A 19,874-nucleotide genomic window follows, 5' to 3' on the forward strand; every position below is an offset into this window, starting at 1 on the left:
CGTAAAAGAGGAAACTTAATAAATCGTGCATGTATATAATAAATAAAAACCGGTAAAAAATTGAGACACAGATCCGAACACTTCCTTGTTAACGAATGCAGATTGCAATGGCCAGCCTTGCATGGCGCTTATCTCCAAGGACATTTGTACGGTCGGCCGATTTTCAGGCGTATCTTAACGGCGACCGGAGGATCGGTATCCGCTACACGAGAGCGTATATACGTAGAGGGTGTCTAGCTGAAAAACTGCAAGGAGCGGACGTTGACCACGTGCGCTCAATGGGTTCGTGCACTTTAAAGTGCCGGTAGATCGCACCCGGTATCGTTGTGCATTCGTGCGGCCTATCGGAATATCAGGGATGCACGTTACGTATAGTATAACGTAAGAAACGGATAATTCCGTAGATTAGAGCGCGTTTAAATGCGGGGCTTATGTGCCCTTTAAACCGCGGCATCCGGTGCAACGCAAATTTATTATCGTCGAGATGGAAAATTTCGTTTTATAAAAAGAAGAAACATTTCGCGCGCTAAATTGTTTCACAAAATTTTACATTTTTTTATGTAGAAAAACTGAAAATACGTCCTTTTTTCAATTATATTGTATTACAGAATTTTGTATAATTTATATAGTAAAAAAAATTTTATATACGTATTTTAAGTTGTGTATTCTGATTATATAAGAAAGATAGTTTTAATTTAGCGACGAGATGTGCCCGTAAGAATGAAGCAGCGATATCTCGATAATTTCAGCGAATCGTGCCATGGTCGAAATATAGGATATGTCTGTGAATTTACGCCGCTTCTCTTTACAACATTAAATATCTTCGGTGAATGTAATATCGCGGTAAAGATATCGGTAAAAGTGAGAGGAATGCTGGGATAATTGGAAAGATTACATCGCGAACATCCAATGCGTTATGCATTTTAGTAGCACGGCTGAGACTTTAGCTTAGCGACGAATTATCGATTGTTTGTTCTAATATCCATTACACGACTTTCAGATAGTTCAGATAGTCCAGTCATCCTAAGTCTTCCTCTCTCAGCAACTTGAAAACTTAATTTAAGAATTTTAGGAATGTTTTCGAAATTTTTAAAAATCGAAAGCTTTTAGTAATTTAAAAATGTGATAATTTCACACAGCTTAAAAATTTCAAAATATTAGATATAATTTTTAAACTTGAAATACCAATGTTTGAAAATTGAAACTTTAGAGAATACAACACACATACGCACATATATTCAAGTGAAAACACAATTTCTTCACAGTACATAAAAAAAGAAATTTTTAATCTTTAATAATAACAACAATAATTAATAGTCTTTAATAATAGCTTTCGGATTTACTGAGGTTGGACGTGACTGATAACCGAGGCAATCTGGTAACAAAAATGTCGAGATGAAAACGATATATTGCTCGTAAATGTTGTACTCATGATGAACAGCGTGTTGTCGAGGATTGATTAATCCTGGCGTATACCAGGCTGTTTCGTGGAGATTTACCGAGAGTAAAGAGGATCGACCTAAAAGTCTCGTTCACACAATGAAACCTCACATATCGGGCGTGATATATTGGTACAGAAGAATTAGATAAGAATATCCAGTTGACAGCGTATTTAACGATCCGCGTCTACACGAAGTCATGTCGACTTCCTGGACCACTGCCACACTGATCCACATCGATATCGATCTTCCTAGATCCTGCTCACCAACAACATTCCTATATCATAATTTTCTTGAGAAATTAATAGAATTCGAAATATTCCTATTCATTTGTAGCAATAAAAAATTCCCCCAAAATTCAAGATTGCATAAATACAAAAATATTAAGCATTGTTTTTTAAAGAGCGCGTTTAGAGTATAATTTTATGCGCGTACAAATCACCAATATCGCTTCCTGTTATAGATTACTTATTTTATGGTACGATAACGGTGCATGCATTCTTACGCGTTTTACATACAAGAGTTTCTAAATGGACAAGCATTGTTTACAAGTTAGCAAATCGTGTAGTATCGGTTAATGGTGCAACGCGTAGTCGAATAATTTCTATAATTAAGAGGTATTTAAATATTAATAATTACAAATTATTGTGTGCAAATATACAGAAATCAAGTCTAAAAAGAATCGAATTTAAAAATAGTTGTAAAAATTTAAAAAAAGCTCTCGAAAAATAATAAATTATAAAATCTTAAAAGCTTATCGATGCAAAAATACAAGTTTTTAATTACCTAAATATGAATTTAGAACACGCAAATAAAAAAATGGAGATCTAAAAATTGGGAAGTTCAGAGACCTAATAACCTGGAAATTGAGATGAAAATTTAGGGGAATAAAGGAAATTCAATAAATCGTAGAACTCAAAGATTCGCATCTAGCGTGCCATCCTGCGAATCCGCGGCCTTTTAAGCGACAGGTGCAAACATTTGGGGAGCAGCGTAAAAAAGGAAGCCGGTAATTGTGAGCCGCGGGTAGAAAAACCAGTTTGCTAAAAACAACCCGGGCCTGATCGAGTCTCGTTGCGGGGCTACCGAACAACCAACGGGTGTCGGTGTAGTAACATGCGTGTAAGCAGCTCGTGAGAAGCGCGGCTTTTGAAAATCTGCTTTAAAATGTCCTTTAAAACCTCTCCATCCTGCGAGAATTATGCGTCTGTGGTTGTCCAGAAGAAGAAACCACTCTTAAGTTTAAAATATTTTGATTTCTATTGAACGAGAAATTATTACTTGACGGTGTAAATTACGTGTTAATAAAAAAGATAGACACACCTCTTGTTCCCATATTCTGATATAATAGCAAAATATTTTACGAATACGTAATGATAAAATTTTATATCGATTTTGAAAGTCTGCTCTTTAGTATGATATTTAACATAATAAATGCATGCAATCGTTCTGCCATGAAAAGGCGCCAGAGATTCGCAATACTTAAACTTGTGCAGAAAATACTTTTTATGAATGAACTTTCTCACCGTTTATATCGAGGGAAAGGGGAAAGGATACATAATGCCAAAACCGGAGCCGGAGGGGGATTCGCGAAAACAAATTGCAACTTATTCTCTTGTTGTGTAATATTATTCTTCGTGCTATTATCAAATTATAACGCAATTACGATTTTAAAAATACACTTCCTCCTCTTGAATAATCCGGGCCTTATTGGAAACTTAAAACCTAAAGGCTTAAATTTCCCGAAATTTGGAACTGGTAAATTAAAACTTCAGAATTTTAAAAACTTGAAATTTTTCTAAATATTCAACAAAAGCATTGCAACTTTAATTTTTTTAATTTTAAGAACGTGGAAAAATAGATTAAGATTTAAAAATTCTCGAATTTGACTCTTTAAATTTGTAGAATTTATTAGATGAAAAATTTTTTTGAAAATCAAAAGATAAGATCAATTTATCATTGCACGAGTTTTACGCTGTTTACGTTTGAATTTAGCAAGGATTCCTCGGAAAAGGAGAACAATACTTGATCCTACATGCTATACGACCTCGCTGGAATTTCAACGAGCATTATAACCGCGACAGGTGAAGCCACGTGTTGTTCGTGCAGTCGCGGTCGTAGTCGCCTAGATTCGAATTTAAAGACGATCGTTATTCAATTCAAATATACGACTAACGGGTCAGCTCGCAGGATTTCCGCCTCGACTCAACGTTTGTTGCCGTATTCTAAAAGAATCGGGTTAGGAAAGGTCAGGTAGATCTGTAACTGATCGTCCGCGGAAGATTTAAGTTAAATATCATTTTTATCGAACAACATATCACGTTTGAAAAATATATATGCTCGAAGTTTATAGTATATATTCAAAAGTACAAAGTTGTATTACTATATTGTGTGATTACACACGCGCGCACGTAAATCCCAACAGATATTTCAATAAAATGCGAGATCTATTATTAAAAACGAGTAATTTTTATATATATATATATCATACAATTGACAGAAAAAAATTATTGTGTATGTACTATTATTTATTATTATTAAATATATATATTAAATTTTGTAGTATTTTTTTATAAACCGCGGAACTAAATTTATTTATAGATTAAATCGTCGATTTTTGCGGATATATATATAAATAATAGAAAGATGTGTTAAGGATTCGAAGTCGCTTTGCAATAATATCAGAATATCGCCTTTGCGATTCACGAGTCGCTCGTTATTTCACCAACATATGATGGACATGGGCCTTAAGGGCTACGGAGCCCTACGGGGCCTCCGTTGAAAGAAGATATATTTAGACCGGGCCTTTGAAAGATCCTGCCTCGGAACGCGTCACGAGGATTCGTCTCGAGAGTGTACATATACGGAGGATCTTTTGCAGACCGCAAAAATAAAATGGCTCACGAAAAGATACAGATTTGCACAGGATACCGTTGCAGCGATGCATTATTTATCACCCTTGCCACGAGAACGCACGCAAACATAATTTAACCAAGTGAATCGATCTGTCAAATCAGTTTGCTATTGTCCGTGAAAATGTGGTGAAAGAAATGAGAATGTCTTTATAATCTCGAGTACCGTATATGATTATAATAAAATTCTAAAATCCTTTGATATAGGATTCTTTAGCAAGACTACAATTATAGTCTTATACTTTTAGATTAATTTGTATCCGAGAAGAAACAAATTCAAAAATCTAAGAAATTAATTTCTTTGAAATGTTTCTCATTATATCAAAAAATTTTGAAATGTTCAAGTATGATTTTATTTTCTGATAAAATATTTTATTCCTTGATCAAATAAAATCGTATATTTCAAAAAAATTTTTTTTTTTATAATATTCTATATATTTATTATATTAAGATATAGTTGAAGTTATTAGACAAAATTGATCTTTATTGAAACTTACCTCGCACCTGGAAGTATCAAGTATCTCCACTTCAGTCGTGACATTGTCAATAGTAACACTGTGACGGTAGAGAAAATCTGCAACAAATAAAAAAATTTCGAACATGATATTATCTTCAGGAAAATTAATATCGCTGAAAGTATTTTACAAGGCTCGCAAAGAAATCGAAAACAGCGACAATCTCTCTTAATCGGCATTATTTATAAACGATCTCTTCTGGAAAAGTTTGAGCGACATTTTCCCAAGAATAGAAAACGCGGCTAATGCGCGAAAGTGCCGGAGCAGTTAGTAACGACAATCCTAATTAGTTACGCTAACGTTCACCGCTGTGTCATTACTATTATTGACAATGACATGTGGCTTTTGCTGAAAATTTGCGATCAAAAAAGTTCGTGGATAATTTTTTAGATTATCACGAGATTTTGGATTGTTAGATACGCTCGAATTATAAATATATAATCTAGTTGTAATATTTGTTACGTATTTAAAAATGCTCAGTTGATTTTAAGAGATAATTGAATTTTTTCATTCTTACATAATTTTTTCTAGAATATTTTGTTCTTTAAATATTTAAATCTCTGGAGAGAGAGAGAGAGAAATCTTTCCATGTATTTGTCGCGTCTTATATTTCTGAAATTTTTCGATTCTTAATTCGAAAGTATTCGTCGTCATCATTGAATGTTTGAATTTATAGGTCTTTGATTTTTCCACCTACATACATATTTAGATATAAATCTTAATTATTATTAACGATCGCTAGTCAGAAAAATAGGAGTAGTGGAAATGATCGACCAAAACTAGCAAATAATAAATTTATTTAAATTTCACGACGTTTCGACCATATGATTGTGGTCCTTTTCAAGTGAAACAAAATAAAATTAGTTACAATTACATCTCAATTATACACGATTGTCATTGTACATTGGTTTCTGTGACGATCCTTCGGGAGGATATGTTGTCTGCTGTCTCGCACTTTCAATTTATTTGACTTTTTAATAAAAAATGCTGTACAATGACAATCGTGTATAATTGAGATGTAATTGTAACTAATTTTATTTTGTTTCACTTGAAAAGGACCACAATCATATGGTCGAAACGTCGTGAAATTTAAATAAATTTATTATTTGCTAGTTTTGGTCGATCATTTCCACTACTCCTATATTTAGATATATTTTTAAATTGTTATAATTATATTATTATTATATAATTATAATTAATATTTATATAATATTTTATATTTATATAGTTGTTTTTAATTTGTTATAATTTCAAAATTTTATGTTTTAAAAATTTCTTGTATTATTCTCAAATTTGTGTAAGAACAAATTTATTTTAGAATTGATTAAAATATATTGATACACACTTTGTTCTATCGTTTTTGACAGGACGAGCGAAAAAGGGAAAGCTCATATTCCTCGGAGCTGATTAGATCGCTCGAGGAGCACGTGCACCAAGAGGAAGAAAAAGAAGAAGAGAGAAGATGCGAAAGCACGTTGAGCACAGTAGCCCTAACAGGGTAAACGTAATAAATAAACGATAAATAAACTCATAAACACCTTGTAGTGTCGGCCAGCGAAGAGCTGGAGAAGCGCAGAAACAAGCAAATAAGGATGCTCGTTATATTAGCGGCCGTTACGCTCGAGAAAGTTTTATTGCCGGACAATGCTGATGGAGAAACGATTTGACCAAGCGTTGCAACGGAAAATTCATTGCATCCTCTCGTGGAAGAAATATCAACGCGTGCGGAAAAAGGCTTGCAAGACCGTGAGATATAATTTGAACTTTGCGTATATATATATATATGAAACAAAGAAGATTTCTTTCACGCTTGTAAGAAGAAATCAGGCGAATTTAACGAATGGATATTTAAATAATTAAGCGAAAATGCAAAAATAAAATCTATAGAAATCTAAATGTAACCTAATCTAAATACAAGACAAATTTGCATATCGGGTGATATATAGAAAGTTATGTCTTTGATGAGAAATCTTTGATAAGAGTACAAAATTTAATTAAAAAAAAAAAAAAAAAAGGAATAAAAACTGATATAAAAAAAAGATTGTGACACACTTTCGTCGAATATGTAACTGGAGATATAACTGTCACCGATCGCGCGAATTTGACTTTTGCTAGAGATTCATCTCCGCTCACGTGATCTATCGTCGATCTATCGGGATGCACGAGATGCAATCTTGTCCGCGCGCGGACAAAACGTTCCCATCCGCGAGTGGATCGACAATGCAACGAGATTCGCTTTCTAAAATCATTGCCTAGAATTATTCCACGCAAGAAGAGATTTGCATTGTTAATCGAGATCGAAATAATAACAAGCGCGCGCGTTGTATCATGGCGAGAGATGAAAAGGACCGATTATTTCAGAGTCCCGTAAAACGACGATGGTTTGCTCGTACAAATGCCTTGTAATCGAAATTGCCGAGGATGATCATCCTCGATCTTTCGTCGAGGGATCAAATTTAAGTCGTGCGATGTGGAAGCTGGTAATAACTATACTATTTCGAAAGTATTCGTCGTCATCATTGAATGTTTGAATTTATAGGTCTTTGATTTTTCCACCTACATACATATTTAGATATATTTTTAAATTGTTATAATTATATTATTATTATATATAATTATAATTAATATTTATATAATATTTTATATTTATATAATTGTTTTTAATTTGTTATAATTTCAAAATTTTATGTTTTAAAAATTTCTTGTATTATTCTCAAATTTGTGTAAGAACAAATTTATTTTAGAATTGATTAAAATATATTGATACACACTTTGTTCTAATATCGCATTGGATCTCTAATCTCTGTCAGGAATTTATAATAATTTTTTATTTATTAATACATCCACATGCACGATTGAAATGATAAAAATAGATTAATTTCTATTTAAGATAGCGGATAATTTTTTTTCCACGATCACGTCCGTCACATCACCTACGCGGTTTAACTAAAGGAAATCAATGGCCCCGCTTTCACCGTTTGAGGGCGTTTTCTTCGGAAAAGTAATTCTCCAACGACCGGGAACGAAAGTGTACGCGATAATCCGCGCACGAGTCGCACGAAGTGTCGACGCATTTTCGATTCGTTTCACACGAGATGCGCCGAGAGAGAAACAAAATGTGCCACTGCACGCGATCGCATACCGTGAGTACTCTGTCTCAATCCTAAGCCATTTTCGTCAAAATTCTTAAGTGTAAAAAATTCAAAGATTCGAAATTTTTTTCTCTCAAATTTTTGCAAAATCAAGCATTGTAAAATTTTACGCGACTGCGCTAATTCTGTAAAATGTATTTTAAAAAACTTAAAAAAGATATGTAAAAAGAAATATTTTGTATCTATTTTTTATAATTGCACCTATTCCCATACTCGTTTATAGTTCCTGGCACTTGACGCGGTTTATTTTATACGAAGCAGTTTAATATCTATAATATCTTTAGATGCTGTCATGTCTGCATCGTTTTTCTATCCGTTGTCATTCTTATCATTTTTTATCAATCCGCGATTAACCGCGAACGGATCGTCGCTCCCGTAGCGTCATCTTTGAGGATCGATTGAGCGATTATCCCCCTTCTCGGTCGAGGGAGACACGCGAGATTATCCGCTTCCTGGTTATGTTCTACAATGATTATCCATCATTTTCCCAGGAAATTAATTAATACCGATGTTAGAGAGAGGGAGATACGAGTACTCGCGCCGGCACCCCGTCCACTTTCGTTTGGCATTATCGGTCGCGGTTAAATCGATCAAGATCAAGATTGATTCCGGCTGCCAGTTATACACAAGAGAAATTCGATAAATCGATGATTGCGCTATTGTATCGGAAAGCTTTCGGCATATTACGTTAATGCAATTGTGAGAAAAGTAAGATAAATTTATAAAGTTTTGCATTTCTCGTTTAAATTGCTGGAAATTGCATATATTTATATTAATTTAATTTAGATTATCAAAAATTTTCAATAATTGAATTTCATTTAAAAGAGAAATATACGCCCCGATATAAAATCAAAACATTCATTCAAAATAACATAGAAGTTACGGAAAATGTTTCTGAAAATGTATTTATAATAAAAGTGCTCGATAATTTAAATTTTCTTGTTTTATTTTACTATAGAAGAAATGGATATCTCTCGGAGAGAAAATTTAATAAATTCGATAAATTCCATTGAAATAATTTTAACTTTATAGTTTTTTTCTAAATGAATTCACGAAATTACATATTTTATGTAATTATATTTGCTACGAGCATTCTTCGATTATCGTTACGATAAAAAGCATATGGTATTCGAATAACAGACACATCGGGGATGCACAACGCCGGCGCAGCCAGAGGTGTTAGAAAAATAGTGGCCGGCGGTTCAGGGTTAAAGGGACAATACTTCACGGTGAATTTTTCCAGGCGGCTCGGATATCCGCGAAACTCGCCATAGCTTATACGTCCGCGGGCGTGCACGGCAATTATTATGGCGAAGTAGCCTGCATGAGTTATGGGAGAGATCTGCATTCTGCGGACCCTCCCCATAGGCTCTATTTCATATCGAGTGTTTAAATCTCCGCCCTCTATACGGGTCCAGCGCTGTTTGTTGCATCTCTCTCTTTCTCTGTCTCTCTCTCCTTCTAAACCTCGATGTTACTTTTTCCCCTCCCACATCCCTTTATAGCTCGCGTATTTCTGTGACCGCTAGAATGCCCTCGGGACGTCGCTCGCGAGGCGCCATGATTAAGATTTTTCACGGATACCCTTGAATTAGAGTCCGGTTTTAAGCGCGAGAATATTTCATGGCGGATTTTTCCATCGCCGGACCGCTGGAGCACGCGAAGGAGAACTGATCAAGATTTAGATTCGCATTTTGTACTCTGGGGTGAAGCATTTCGCGCGCGCGAATCGGTGCCGCCCCTTGAGAGATAAGTCGATAGCAGCACAAGCGAGAAAGGAGGGCTTAGATAGGTCATTTGTTGTCTGAATAGCGATGCCTCGAAATTAGCAACAAATGGACGTAATTACTCACCCTTAATATTGGCAATTATTCTAAAAAGGAAACGAAAGGAAAAGATATAATAAACACTTACCACTGGTCGAGCTGTACTCGCCGATGTATCGCCTCGTCAAGTACCGCACAACCACCGCTGCAAAAAAGAAGAAAAAAAAAAAAACATTGATTAGTTTCAGAAATAATCTCGCGAATAATCGGGTAGTGCGAGCCCCCGAGAATACGTACATCGAATCGTAATTATAAGTAATGACATTAAAGGATGTACAATATTTATTTTTAGACGCGTCTCTAACCAACGAACGCATCTTTGCGCGCAGGTGTTGAAACGCTATTAACTCATCTTGGACTAACGTCCGTTAATAAAGAAACCATAAATATATAAGAACGGGTTCTCTTTCGTGGGCTGCCGATAAATTTCTCGCTTCATAAATTTCGTTGCACGCGAAACGTGGTTTAGGATTTAGCATGTCGACGACGTTTCTCGCATCGTCGTCGTCATCGTCGTCGTTCGATCCTCGCAAGACTTATCGAGTACATAGATTCGTGCCGTTCCGTACTGGTACGTACACCGTTTATAAATCTGTCGTCGAGTTCGACGACGACAACAACGACGACGATGAGAGGGAGATGAAATATCACGAAGAGAGGAGAGGAGAGGTAGAGACACGAGCAGAAATATAGGAATGTAGAACTTTATTCGTCAACTATTTGCTGAGATGAGAGATAGACTACATATCTTCGAAATATTTCCGCGCAAAGTCGATGAACCAATGTTTGATCCATTCTAAAAAAAATATTCTTTTAATTTATTAAAAATATTGCATAGGTACATATGTCACACATGTTTTATTTTTAAAAAATCTGTATATATTTCAAAAATTAAATCTTTATATAACATACCCACAATATTAATGGGAAAAGTTTTAAGATAAAATTCTTGAAAACAATTCCGCTTTTTTAATTGTATTTTTCGCACATAAAGATCGAGTTGTCAGTTACAATAGAAGATCAACAGACACGCTCTATCGTAATTAGCTGTATTTTTCATCAATTAATTAGAAATACGAATCTTCTGACAGGTTGAATTTTCAACGGTCCATGCAAAGACATCGTGAATCATTAGTACCATGCAGAAAGACCCACGTAATCGAGTGGAGACCCATTCTCCCTTAAAGATGACTGTCGTCAAACCGGCGACGTCACGCGTAATCCTATACACGCCGCGCGAACCGGAATAATTGATGTGGACACGAGAATGTTGCTCGTAATGCCTAATGGTCCCAACAGTGATCTGTGCCAAGCGTCCGAGTCTAATGAAAGCACGTCCCCCCTCCCTTTTCCTCCCCCTGCTTCCCCCCCCCCCCGTTGCCCTAAACCCAAACGCGAGGGAAACCCGACACTCGTGCCAGATGCAGGACGTTTATAAAGTTCTTATCTTCGTAGGGTCAACTCGGACGAATGTGACAATATGACAGGCCGTCGTATATTTATAAAGAATAAGAATAATGAAGGATTCGCGCACAGAGTATAAGATATCGATGTTGATAAGACTCACGAAGGAGAAAAGTTTTCTCTCCAGAGAAAATTAACAGGAGCATAAATAAAAAAAAATGTCAAATATGTATCGATCAATATCCAAAAGAGAAAGGAATTCGATTACGTAAGTGGCCGCGTATAAAACGAGGAAGAAGAAAAAAGCGCGCGAAGGGGAGAATGAGCAGGAAGAAGAGAATGAAAAAGAAGAATAAGAAGAGGGAGAAGCCGATTAAGTCACCTGCGGAGAATTGTGTGTAATGTGGAAGATTCAACGGTACGAGCAAAACGCAGTCATTCGCGGTGCCATTCGCCGACGTGCGATGGTTGCCAACGCGAGATTCTATAGATAGATCGTTGGAGGATAAGCCGCTTGGTGAACGTAAGAAAATAGTAATTACGACCACGATCGCCGTGGATAAGAAGGAAGATAAAGAGAAAGACAAAGAAGGAGAGAGAAAAGGAAATGAGGATAAAAAAAGAGGTCGGGATGCGATCAACCAAGCGCATCCTCTCTTGTCTTATGGAAATTTCCTTTCTACTCTCAAGACAACGTAATTTTTTTATTCAAATTTTTTTATTTACTTTTTTTTTACCAAATAATTTATCAAAATTATCAAGTAATTGAATAGGCCAATTAGTTTTATATGCCGTATTACGCAGAGTTTAATTTCCGCATATAATCTTTTCAGTCGTTGCAGCTGCAATTATTTTAAGCAGTATCAATTTTGTATTACGATAAAAAATAGCTTTTTTATTTATTATATATAAAAAGAAGAAATAATTATTAGAAAAAATACTTTTTTTTCAAAACAAAGAGATAACAGGATATATAATTTAGAAAAAGAGACTAAATTGTAATTTGATTGTAATGTGAAGATTTTTTTTATATCTCTCTAATTTATAACGTTAAAACATTAAAAAGGTAATAAAAGTCTCAGATTGATCGTGCAGAAAAGAAACTCGTTAAAGTGCAGCTTCTACGAGCTACTTTTTTTCGTCTGTTTGCTTTTCTCGTGACACACGGCAAGTCGTTGAGACCAAATGAATTTATGAACACGTCTCGACTCTTGGTAGCGGACCTCCAATTGTCTCCTCAATAAGCGTTAACGCAGATAAATGGCTGTGGATAACAATCTCGCGTTTCTCACACAAGTGCGACTACGATTCTTTTTACGATTCTTTGCCATTAGTTATTTTTAGGGAGCGAAGAATCGACTTTTCGTGTTAAAAGATATTTTAAATTCGCTCAGAAATATGCAAAACTTGAATACAGTACACGCGCGCGTTGTTGGTACTTTTATAACTATTCAGTTACGATTAGATTGAGTTTCAGTGTCGTAAAAAGTAAAACTTAGCCTCCTAGTTCTCTAAACAGGATTTTCGTTTCTTTCTTTGTCAAGCTCAAATGACTTGGCATGCACGACCCCTCTCTCTTTCGGATCATCGCGCGTGTTTATCGGACAAAGGCGCGATAAGGGAGGGAGGTATGTGTTGCTGCGTAAACTCGGAATCCGGGATCGAACGCCACAAGAGTAAGAACGGATATATCGGATGTCGGATCTCGCAACCTGCTGCTGCAACCGTGCGGGATTTTTCGTGGCGCGCCGCGACCCCCTCCTCCCGCCCCAACATTCATTCGCGGGGCGATATCCGATAACGCGCGTTCACGGAGGTCCTTATTATACCCAGCGGGGTCCCACGAAGGACTTTTGAGGATTCTCTCCCGTCGTGGTAGCCCTCCGCCGCGTGAGAATGCGTCGTTTTCGTGTCGCAAAAAGTGGGACGACACTGTCGCGTGTTTTACCGCGATCAAGCAAACGTACAGAAGCAAATTGCGATTAAATATATTAACAGAGAGAAATTATCTTAATTTGAAGGAACGACAGAATACTTTGAGGATATAAAGGTAGACAGATATTGACCATTCAAAGAAAACGACTGAAAAATTTCTAGGAATTATTAGATTCAAGAACAATCTTGATAAGATCTTATCAAAAGATCCAATTGCCTGAGAATTGCAACTTCGAAGAACAATTGCAATTTAAAGATGTGAAAAATTGTAAAGGGAGAACCCGAGGGGTGTCTCACTCATCAAAAATTTGTACATGTATTGCGAATTACAGAGAATTCTAAGTAATTCCATGTAATGCGCTGTATAATTCTAAGTAATGCGACAGAATGCGTATAATTATGTTAATTCTTTTTTAAAAATAAAATACAATATTTAAATATCAGTACTGTTTCATTTAATAAGAAAAATGTAATTAGAACGATTATAAAAAGAAATGTTAAGAAAAATAAATGTGTGAGATTTTATTGTAAATCATATAGTACCAATATATTATGCATAAAATTTAAAATTAATATTGCAAATATTTAATTGGAACACCTAAATTAAAATATTATATTATAATAAAGATATAACAAAAAGTGTTCCCAATTATAAGTTTAAAAAAATGTCTTGTTTTAAACTTCGTGATTAAAAAATTCAGACATTTTTGAAAATCAACTTAAAAAACTATTTTTAATAAAAATTTCTTTCATATAAACTTGAGCACACACAAAATACAAATAAAATTAGATTAGATCTGAACAAATTAAATATCAAATATTAATGATTTCATAAATTATAATATTTAGTAAAATATTACATATTAAAAGAATCGTCATATCATTTTTACTTTTCAAGACGTTTTAATCTTGCCTGGGTTATTATTGTTTTATGCTTGTAAATCAATGCGAAGTAATGCGAAGATTTCCTAGAATTCCAGAAAAAATGTACATGTTTTGCGACAGTGAGACACCCCTCGACAGATATTGACCATTCAAAGATATGAAAATGACTGAAGAATTTCTAGGAATTATTAAATCTAAGAACAATCTTGATAAGATCTAATCAACATTATCAAAAAGATCCAACTGCCTGAGAATTGCAACTTGGAAGAACAATTGCAATTTAAAGAAGCGAAAAATTAGGGAGAGGCCGAAGAGAGGGAGAAGAGAAGAAGAGAATTAGAGATGAGAATAAAAATAAAATAAAATGGAGAATGTGCACTTCTTTATTAAGGTGGTCGGTCCTAGCGGTTATTAATAGGATTTATTCGAGGTCGGCGAACCCCGCCTTATCGCCGTTCGTTTGCTCGCTTTGTATGCGTCGCGCGACTGTCGGGTTAACTAATGCAACGTATTATTCCGCGGACTATGCGTATCCATCTTAACGGCACTTTCATTCAATGCGTTGCGTCGGTGCGCTATTAGACAACGCGCAGAAATTACACGCTATACGGCGACGCGATATTAGTATCGTCCACCATAATGAACGTCCTTCCGACGTGATTCAATATTTCACGCCGTTGCGCCATAATCGCGCCTGCGCCCCCCTCTTTTTCCTTTTTTTATTCGCCGGGCCTTTATTTATTATTCGTCAGCGAGCGCGCGAATTAATATTCATATCGCTCTTTCATAAACCTAATATTTTTTTCCGTTCCGTTTTAATTTCCGCGCGAAATCGACGCGCTGAGCTTTTCCTCATTTGCGAGTCGTAAGAGATGCAGCGAAACAAATCAATTATAATATTTATTTATATCTTAATTAAATAAGTCTTTTTACACAACATTAATTTGGTTAGTGCAATCGAGATTTTATTATCAAAATTCTAAAGTAGGAACGGTAATGATTTAAAGTCGATAGGAATAAAGGGGGGATTATCTTTTGAGAGCAGAAACAGAGTGAGATAAAAATGCGGGGAGATTCACCTGACTTGCCGACTCTGGGGCCGCCGAGGACGACCACCTTGATCCTGTTTACGTTTGTCATCAGCTGCGTGGATTAAGTGTCATTCGGACTGGCATCACACATCGCTTCTGCAGCGGATGCACCAATTACATCACTTTGCACTTTACCGCCGCACTCACATTCAGGTCCTCGTGAGGACACTTACTTAATACGCACGTGCGGACACTCGCGACGGAATTAATTATTATATCGATATACGACGGGCGTTTTTCTCATTTCCCGACGATATTTAATTGTTGCTCGGTTAATTATCCACTCAGACGCTGATTAATTAATTCCTCGACGATGAAATTCCAGAATTATTGAATATCTTGATCGCGGCGCCAGCTTGGAATCTTCTGTCAACGATGCGAGCGATAAAGAAAAAGGATTACGAGAAATATAAGCAGAGATGATATATATCAGTCTCTTTTGATGCCCGATGTAAAGATTATTTAAGGCTGCGCTCTCGTTCTTTTCTCGCTTGGACTAGGTATTCAATTGCAGTTATCGATTAATCATTCGAAGAAGTCGTAGGCAGTTAGATACGGGAACTGTTAATGGCAACGGTAATTGAAACCTTCCCCGTTAATCCCCGCCGACTGCGAAGAAATGGTGAATGCGGTTGATGAATAGACAGCCAATGCCCCTCTCGCGTCCGTTTTGTAACTGGTGAACGAACGTAACTTGGCGATTACGCGAATCCGCCTGGCACGTTCGAGCGCGATTCTTCCTCGCACGTGATCTTTATAATGACGCTACGAATAAACGCTCATTGAGTAATGCGATCCCTTTTCCGGTGCGTGTGCGTGACGATTCTTGCGAAACTCCGTGATTCAAGTTGACACACTCGCGGCTCCGATCGAGACAGAGGCAACATCAGGCAACAGCTGATTGTCGCAATCGTCCTTGCGTCTGGAGATCGCACAACCTGTCTCGCTCGTGCCTCGAAGACGCGACTGTTTATTAACGGCGAACGACCGTCCGCTATCTTATCAGGATTTCACGGTATTTTGAAGATGACGAGTTTCACGCGACGCAGTTTTCTTTGTACTCCTCCCCTTTCGCTTCTTTTCTTTTCTTTCTAATATACGAGCGAGATTCTCGGCGAACTTTTGTTACAGAAAATCTCTGTTAACGATAACATCAACTCGAGATATTTATTTTTACAAGGGGAAGCCGAGGATTCCAGCTGATTTGCAACCGTCAACTTTCTCTCTCCTTCTTCTTCTTCAACGAGCGACAATATATTTCGCTGCTTCGAACGTTAATCGGGCGTCGTTCGCAACTTCGTTACGAGAGCGTAAAGTGTGCATTTCTTCTCTCTTTTTTTTTTTTCTTTTTTCTAAATTTTCCCCGGGTTTCCTTATTCCGCTGCTCCGCTTATTCCGGACATCGAACCTGACAGGCACGCTCGCGACTCAGAATTACGGAGCTGGTGGTCCCCCTCGTTCGCACCTCGAAAGCGCGAGGCTTTCGAACGTGCTCCGCTCGGAGTCCCGTCCACGACGCTACGCTGCGAATAACAACACAAGCAGCGATTCGAGAAATGCCGTCTCTCTGGTTCCATTTATAACGGGTCGTCGGCCTTCCTCCGCGTCTTCTAGCTTGGCGCCGCCGACACGTCGGCGATTACGAAAAAAAGACAGGCACGTACGCACACGCGCCTCCTCCCTGACGTTCTCGCACGCGTGTTCTCGCTCGCGACGATGGCAGACCGCGAGAAAAGTAGGATGCGCGTTCACATCCCCCGCGGCGACGCGCGGGCTTTAGTATTTTTTTTTTTTTTTTTTTTTCGTGTTTTTTTTGTGTTTACGGAGATGTTGCGCGGGCTAATTTTAACATCTCGAGACGGTGAGTTTAATTAAAGAAAAGATTGATTCATCTCGGAACGCGAGTGTATTGTTGTTTGCCGCGACGAAACTAAGAGTATTAATTTTTTTATTCTCTTCGATGTATCTTTATATATTGTATCTGATGAGTAAAATAATTAGCCAGGTAAAGAAACTATTGCACAAATAATGTTCCTTACAGTACTTTTAGAATTGCAATATTTTTCATGAATGTCTCATATCGCTAAGTCGAATATTCTACACGCACATATTTAATTAAAGTTAAGAGTGTTTGAGCATAAATTAATGTGACAAACGAGCAAATAGCGTAACGGGAAAGTATAATTGAGAGAAAAGCAATTAACATAGCGGGGAAATGATTGACGTAATGAGAAGAAACATTTAACATAATGAAGGAGGCACGAAAATTAGCGAAGGGTAATAATTAATCTGCGGGTAGATAAATAAAGCGCGCGAAAAATTCTTCAATTTTTCTTCGTCGGAAATCTTCATGAAGTTGGTTATTTCTCATTCTCGCGCCTCTGCTACGCTTTAAATAATACTTAGATTAGATAACACGCTGTCTGTATCGCGTATTAAATATCATTATCTTTCAAGGCGCACTACGACGTTTGTTATTCACGCGAGATTTGTGTAAAACGCTTATCGCAAAACACAATGTTGAACAACAAAGCGCGATCTTAAAATTGTGACACGTGTTAAGTTACAAGTTAAATTAAATACGAATCGGGCAAATCGTAATTCGAATTATAAAATAATAAATTTGCCCTTTGAATTCATTATATATATAATTTCTTGATAAATTCACTTCATATTGAATTTGAAAACACACAATTTGAATAAAAAAATTAAGAGAGCAAATAAAACAAGAAAAACTTTACGTTTTTTTTTTTTTTTTTTTTCATTCAGAAATTCGATAAATGTAAGCAAATTTCGTCAAAACGACGATACGTGATTATAACACATTTCAACGATATCAATATTTATTGCGATAGCGTATATTCATGAAAAAATCGCAATTCAGCTTCTTCGAAAAGACAACAAATAAAGTCATTAATGACTGCATTAAAAATACTCGACTCACAAAGTAAGTGTTAAATGCACCACATTTTACATAAAAGTACATAAAACTCTATTCTATTTTGGACGTGTGCAATGTTTCTTTCATAACATTATCTCGTCTCGCATTGTTATATAATAAACTGAATTAGATTGAATCCTTTTAAAATATCAATGTATGTCAAAAATCAGATGAAATCAAATCACGTTACGTTAAATAAAATGTCAAATGAAATAGAATTATATTTTGTCGAACAAAATGACATTTTCTAAGAGAATAATTTGATAATTTCACGTCGTATATATTCGATGTGAAATATTTCACTATCGCTACGATCGAATATACATAGATGTATTATTTTGAATCTCAGCCTCATCTATATGTATATCTAACTAACAAAGTTTCGGCACGTATATCGCGGATGTTTCTGCTCATCAGCTACGCAAGTGAAAATTGACTCGTTGCTCGCGATAGAAGAGCGCAATCGGAAACCGCGTATCAGTTTTCTCATATAGAGCCACTCTACAGCGTGTAAATACTAGATGACACGCAGATGTACCGGTTGTTTATTCAACGAAATTGATTTTCTCCGACGAATATAATTGCGATGCGTCACTTTCAAAGAAACCCTACCAGTTTAATTCCGATTCCACCGATATATCGATTAGCGATAATCAATTAAATTGTCTATCAATCTGTGTACATTACGGCGAATATTTATAATCTAGAAAAAAAGGACAGAGAAAATCAATTAAAAGTACGGTGGGAATTAATCAACGTTGGAAGAATCGATCCGTAATTACTTTATCCGTACCGAAATCTCTGCGCATTTATATGCATGCGATTTTAATTAACGTGTCCGGAGCTTTTGCATAAATTAATTCTGTTCGATTGACAACAATCGCAGATTGCATCAACCGCATCGAGGAAGGCCGACACACAACTCCTGAATCAAATCATACACATTTTTATTCGTCGAGCATTCGCCAAGACACTTCAAACGAATCGCGCACGCCGGTGCATTAGATTAATTAAGTCGCGCACACGCATTAATAAAGAAATTAACTTTTGTAATTGACTTCAAAGAGCAATTAACGATCTTTAATCCTTAATTAAAGTGAATTGAAATCTCTTGGCGAATTTTTCTTTTTTTCAGAATAATTACCTGATGTATATCAACGATTATCGACACTTGATGCACAATTATGATTGGAATCTGACAATTGTGGTTCGACAAACAAAAATCGATTATAACTCGTCGATGGTAATTCAGTTGCCATAGCACGTGAAATCGAAGCAAATGTTTGGAAATTCAAGCACACAAGAAAGCCGGAGCTTTCTCTCTCTCTCTCTCTCTCCTAACGCGTCAAGCACTACTTCACGTTTACAATTTCAGGATCACATCTCGATGCTCCGAGAGACTCCGATGTTCACAACTTGTCGATCAAAGTTTGCACTCTACAAGCTACAGCTCGACGACGATGATCGGTGCACATAAGATATAAGTAGAATTCCGAAATCCTATATAGGAAAAGTATCTTTTTCAGAGCTTTCAGAGAAATCACACGAGTTGTTCGTGTTTTCGGACCGTATAATGCACTGCATTTGCGGAGCGTATACTCGTACTCGCACGGGAGGCGAACGAACGGGTCGCGCGCGAAAGACAGAAAAAAAGAGGGAGGGAGAGAGTCGAATGAGCGACTGCTCACCACTCTCAGCGAGCGCTCGCCGGCGAATGCGCGGCGCTCGCGGCCGCCTCGTCTAATATGCACTTGGCTGCGCTCGCTCTGGACCG

The 19,874-nt window shown here is 36.6% G+C and overlaps 1 protein-coding gene across 2 annotated transcripts in view; it reads right to left on the minus strand.

The window, feature by feature from the left end:
• The window catches only part of LOC145943840 (ras-related and estrogen-regulated growth inhibitor), a 38,842-nt gene extending 19,010 nt beyond the window's left edge, over positions 1–19,832 (minus strand). The window contains exons 1-4 of one of the 2 annotated variants that reach the window (XM_083051708.1): positions 19,245–19,832; positions 15,148–16,682; positions 9,933–9,989; positions 4,849–4,925 (exon numbers count right to left, since the gene is read on the minus strand). In XM_083051708.1, the coding sequence (XP_082907834.1) occupies positions 4,849–4,925; positions 9,933–9,989; positions 15,148–15,208 (195 nt within the window). In that variant the 5' untranslated portion in view covers positions 15,209–16,682; positions 19,245–19,832. Of the gene's footprint in view, positions 1–4,848; positions 4,926–9,932; positions 9,990–15,147; positions 17,815–19,244 lie in introns of those variants that run through there. The other variant, XM_083051709.1, reaches the window with a different exon arrangement.
• Positions 19,833–19,874: the final 42 nt, after the last annotated feature.

Source organism: Prenolepis imparis, unplaced genomic scaffold (genome assembly GCF_030444845.1).
Source record: "Prenolepis imparis isolate NDT839.2.m4 unplaced genomic scaffold, iyPreImpa1.0 SCAF_12, whole genome shotgun sequence".
NCBI classification, from domain to species: Eukaryota; Metazoa; Arthropoda; class Insecta; order Hymenoptera; family Formicidae; genus Prenolepis; species Prenolepis imparis.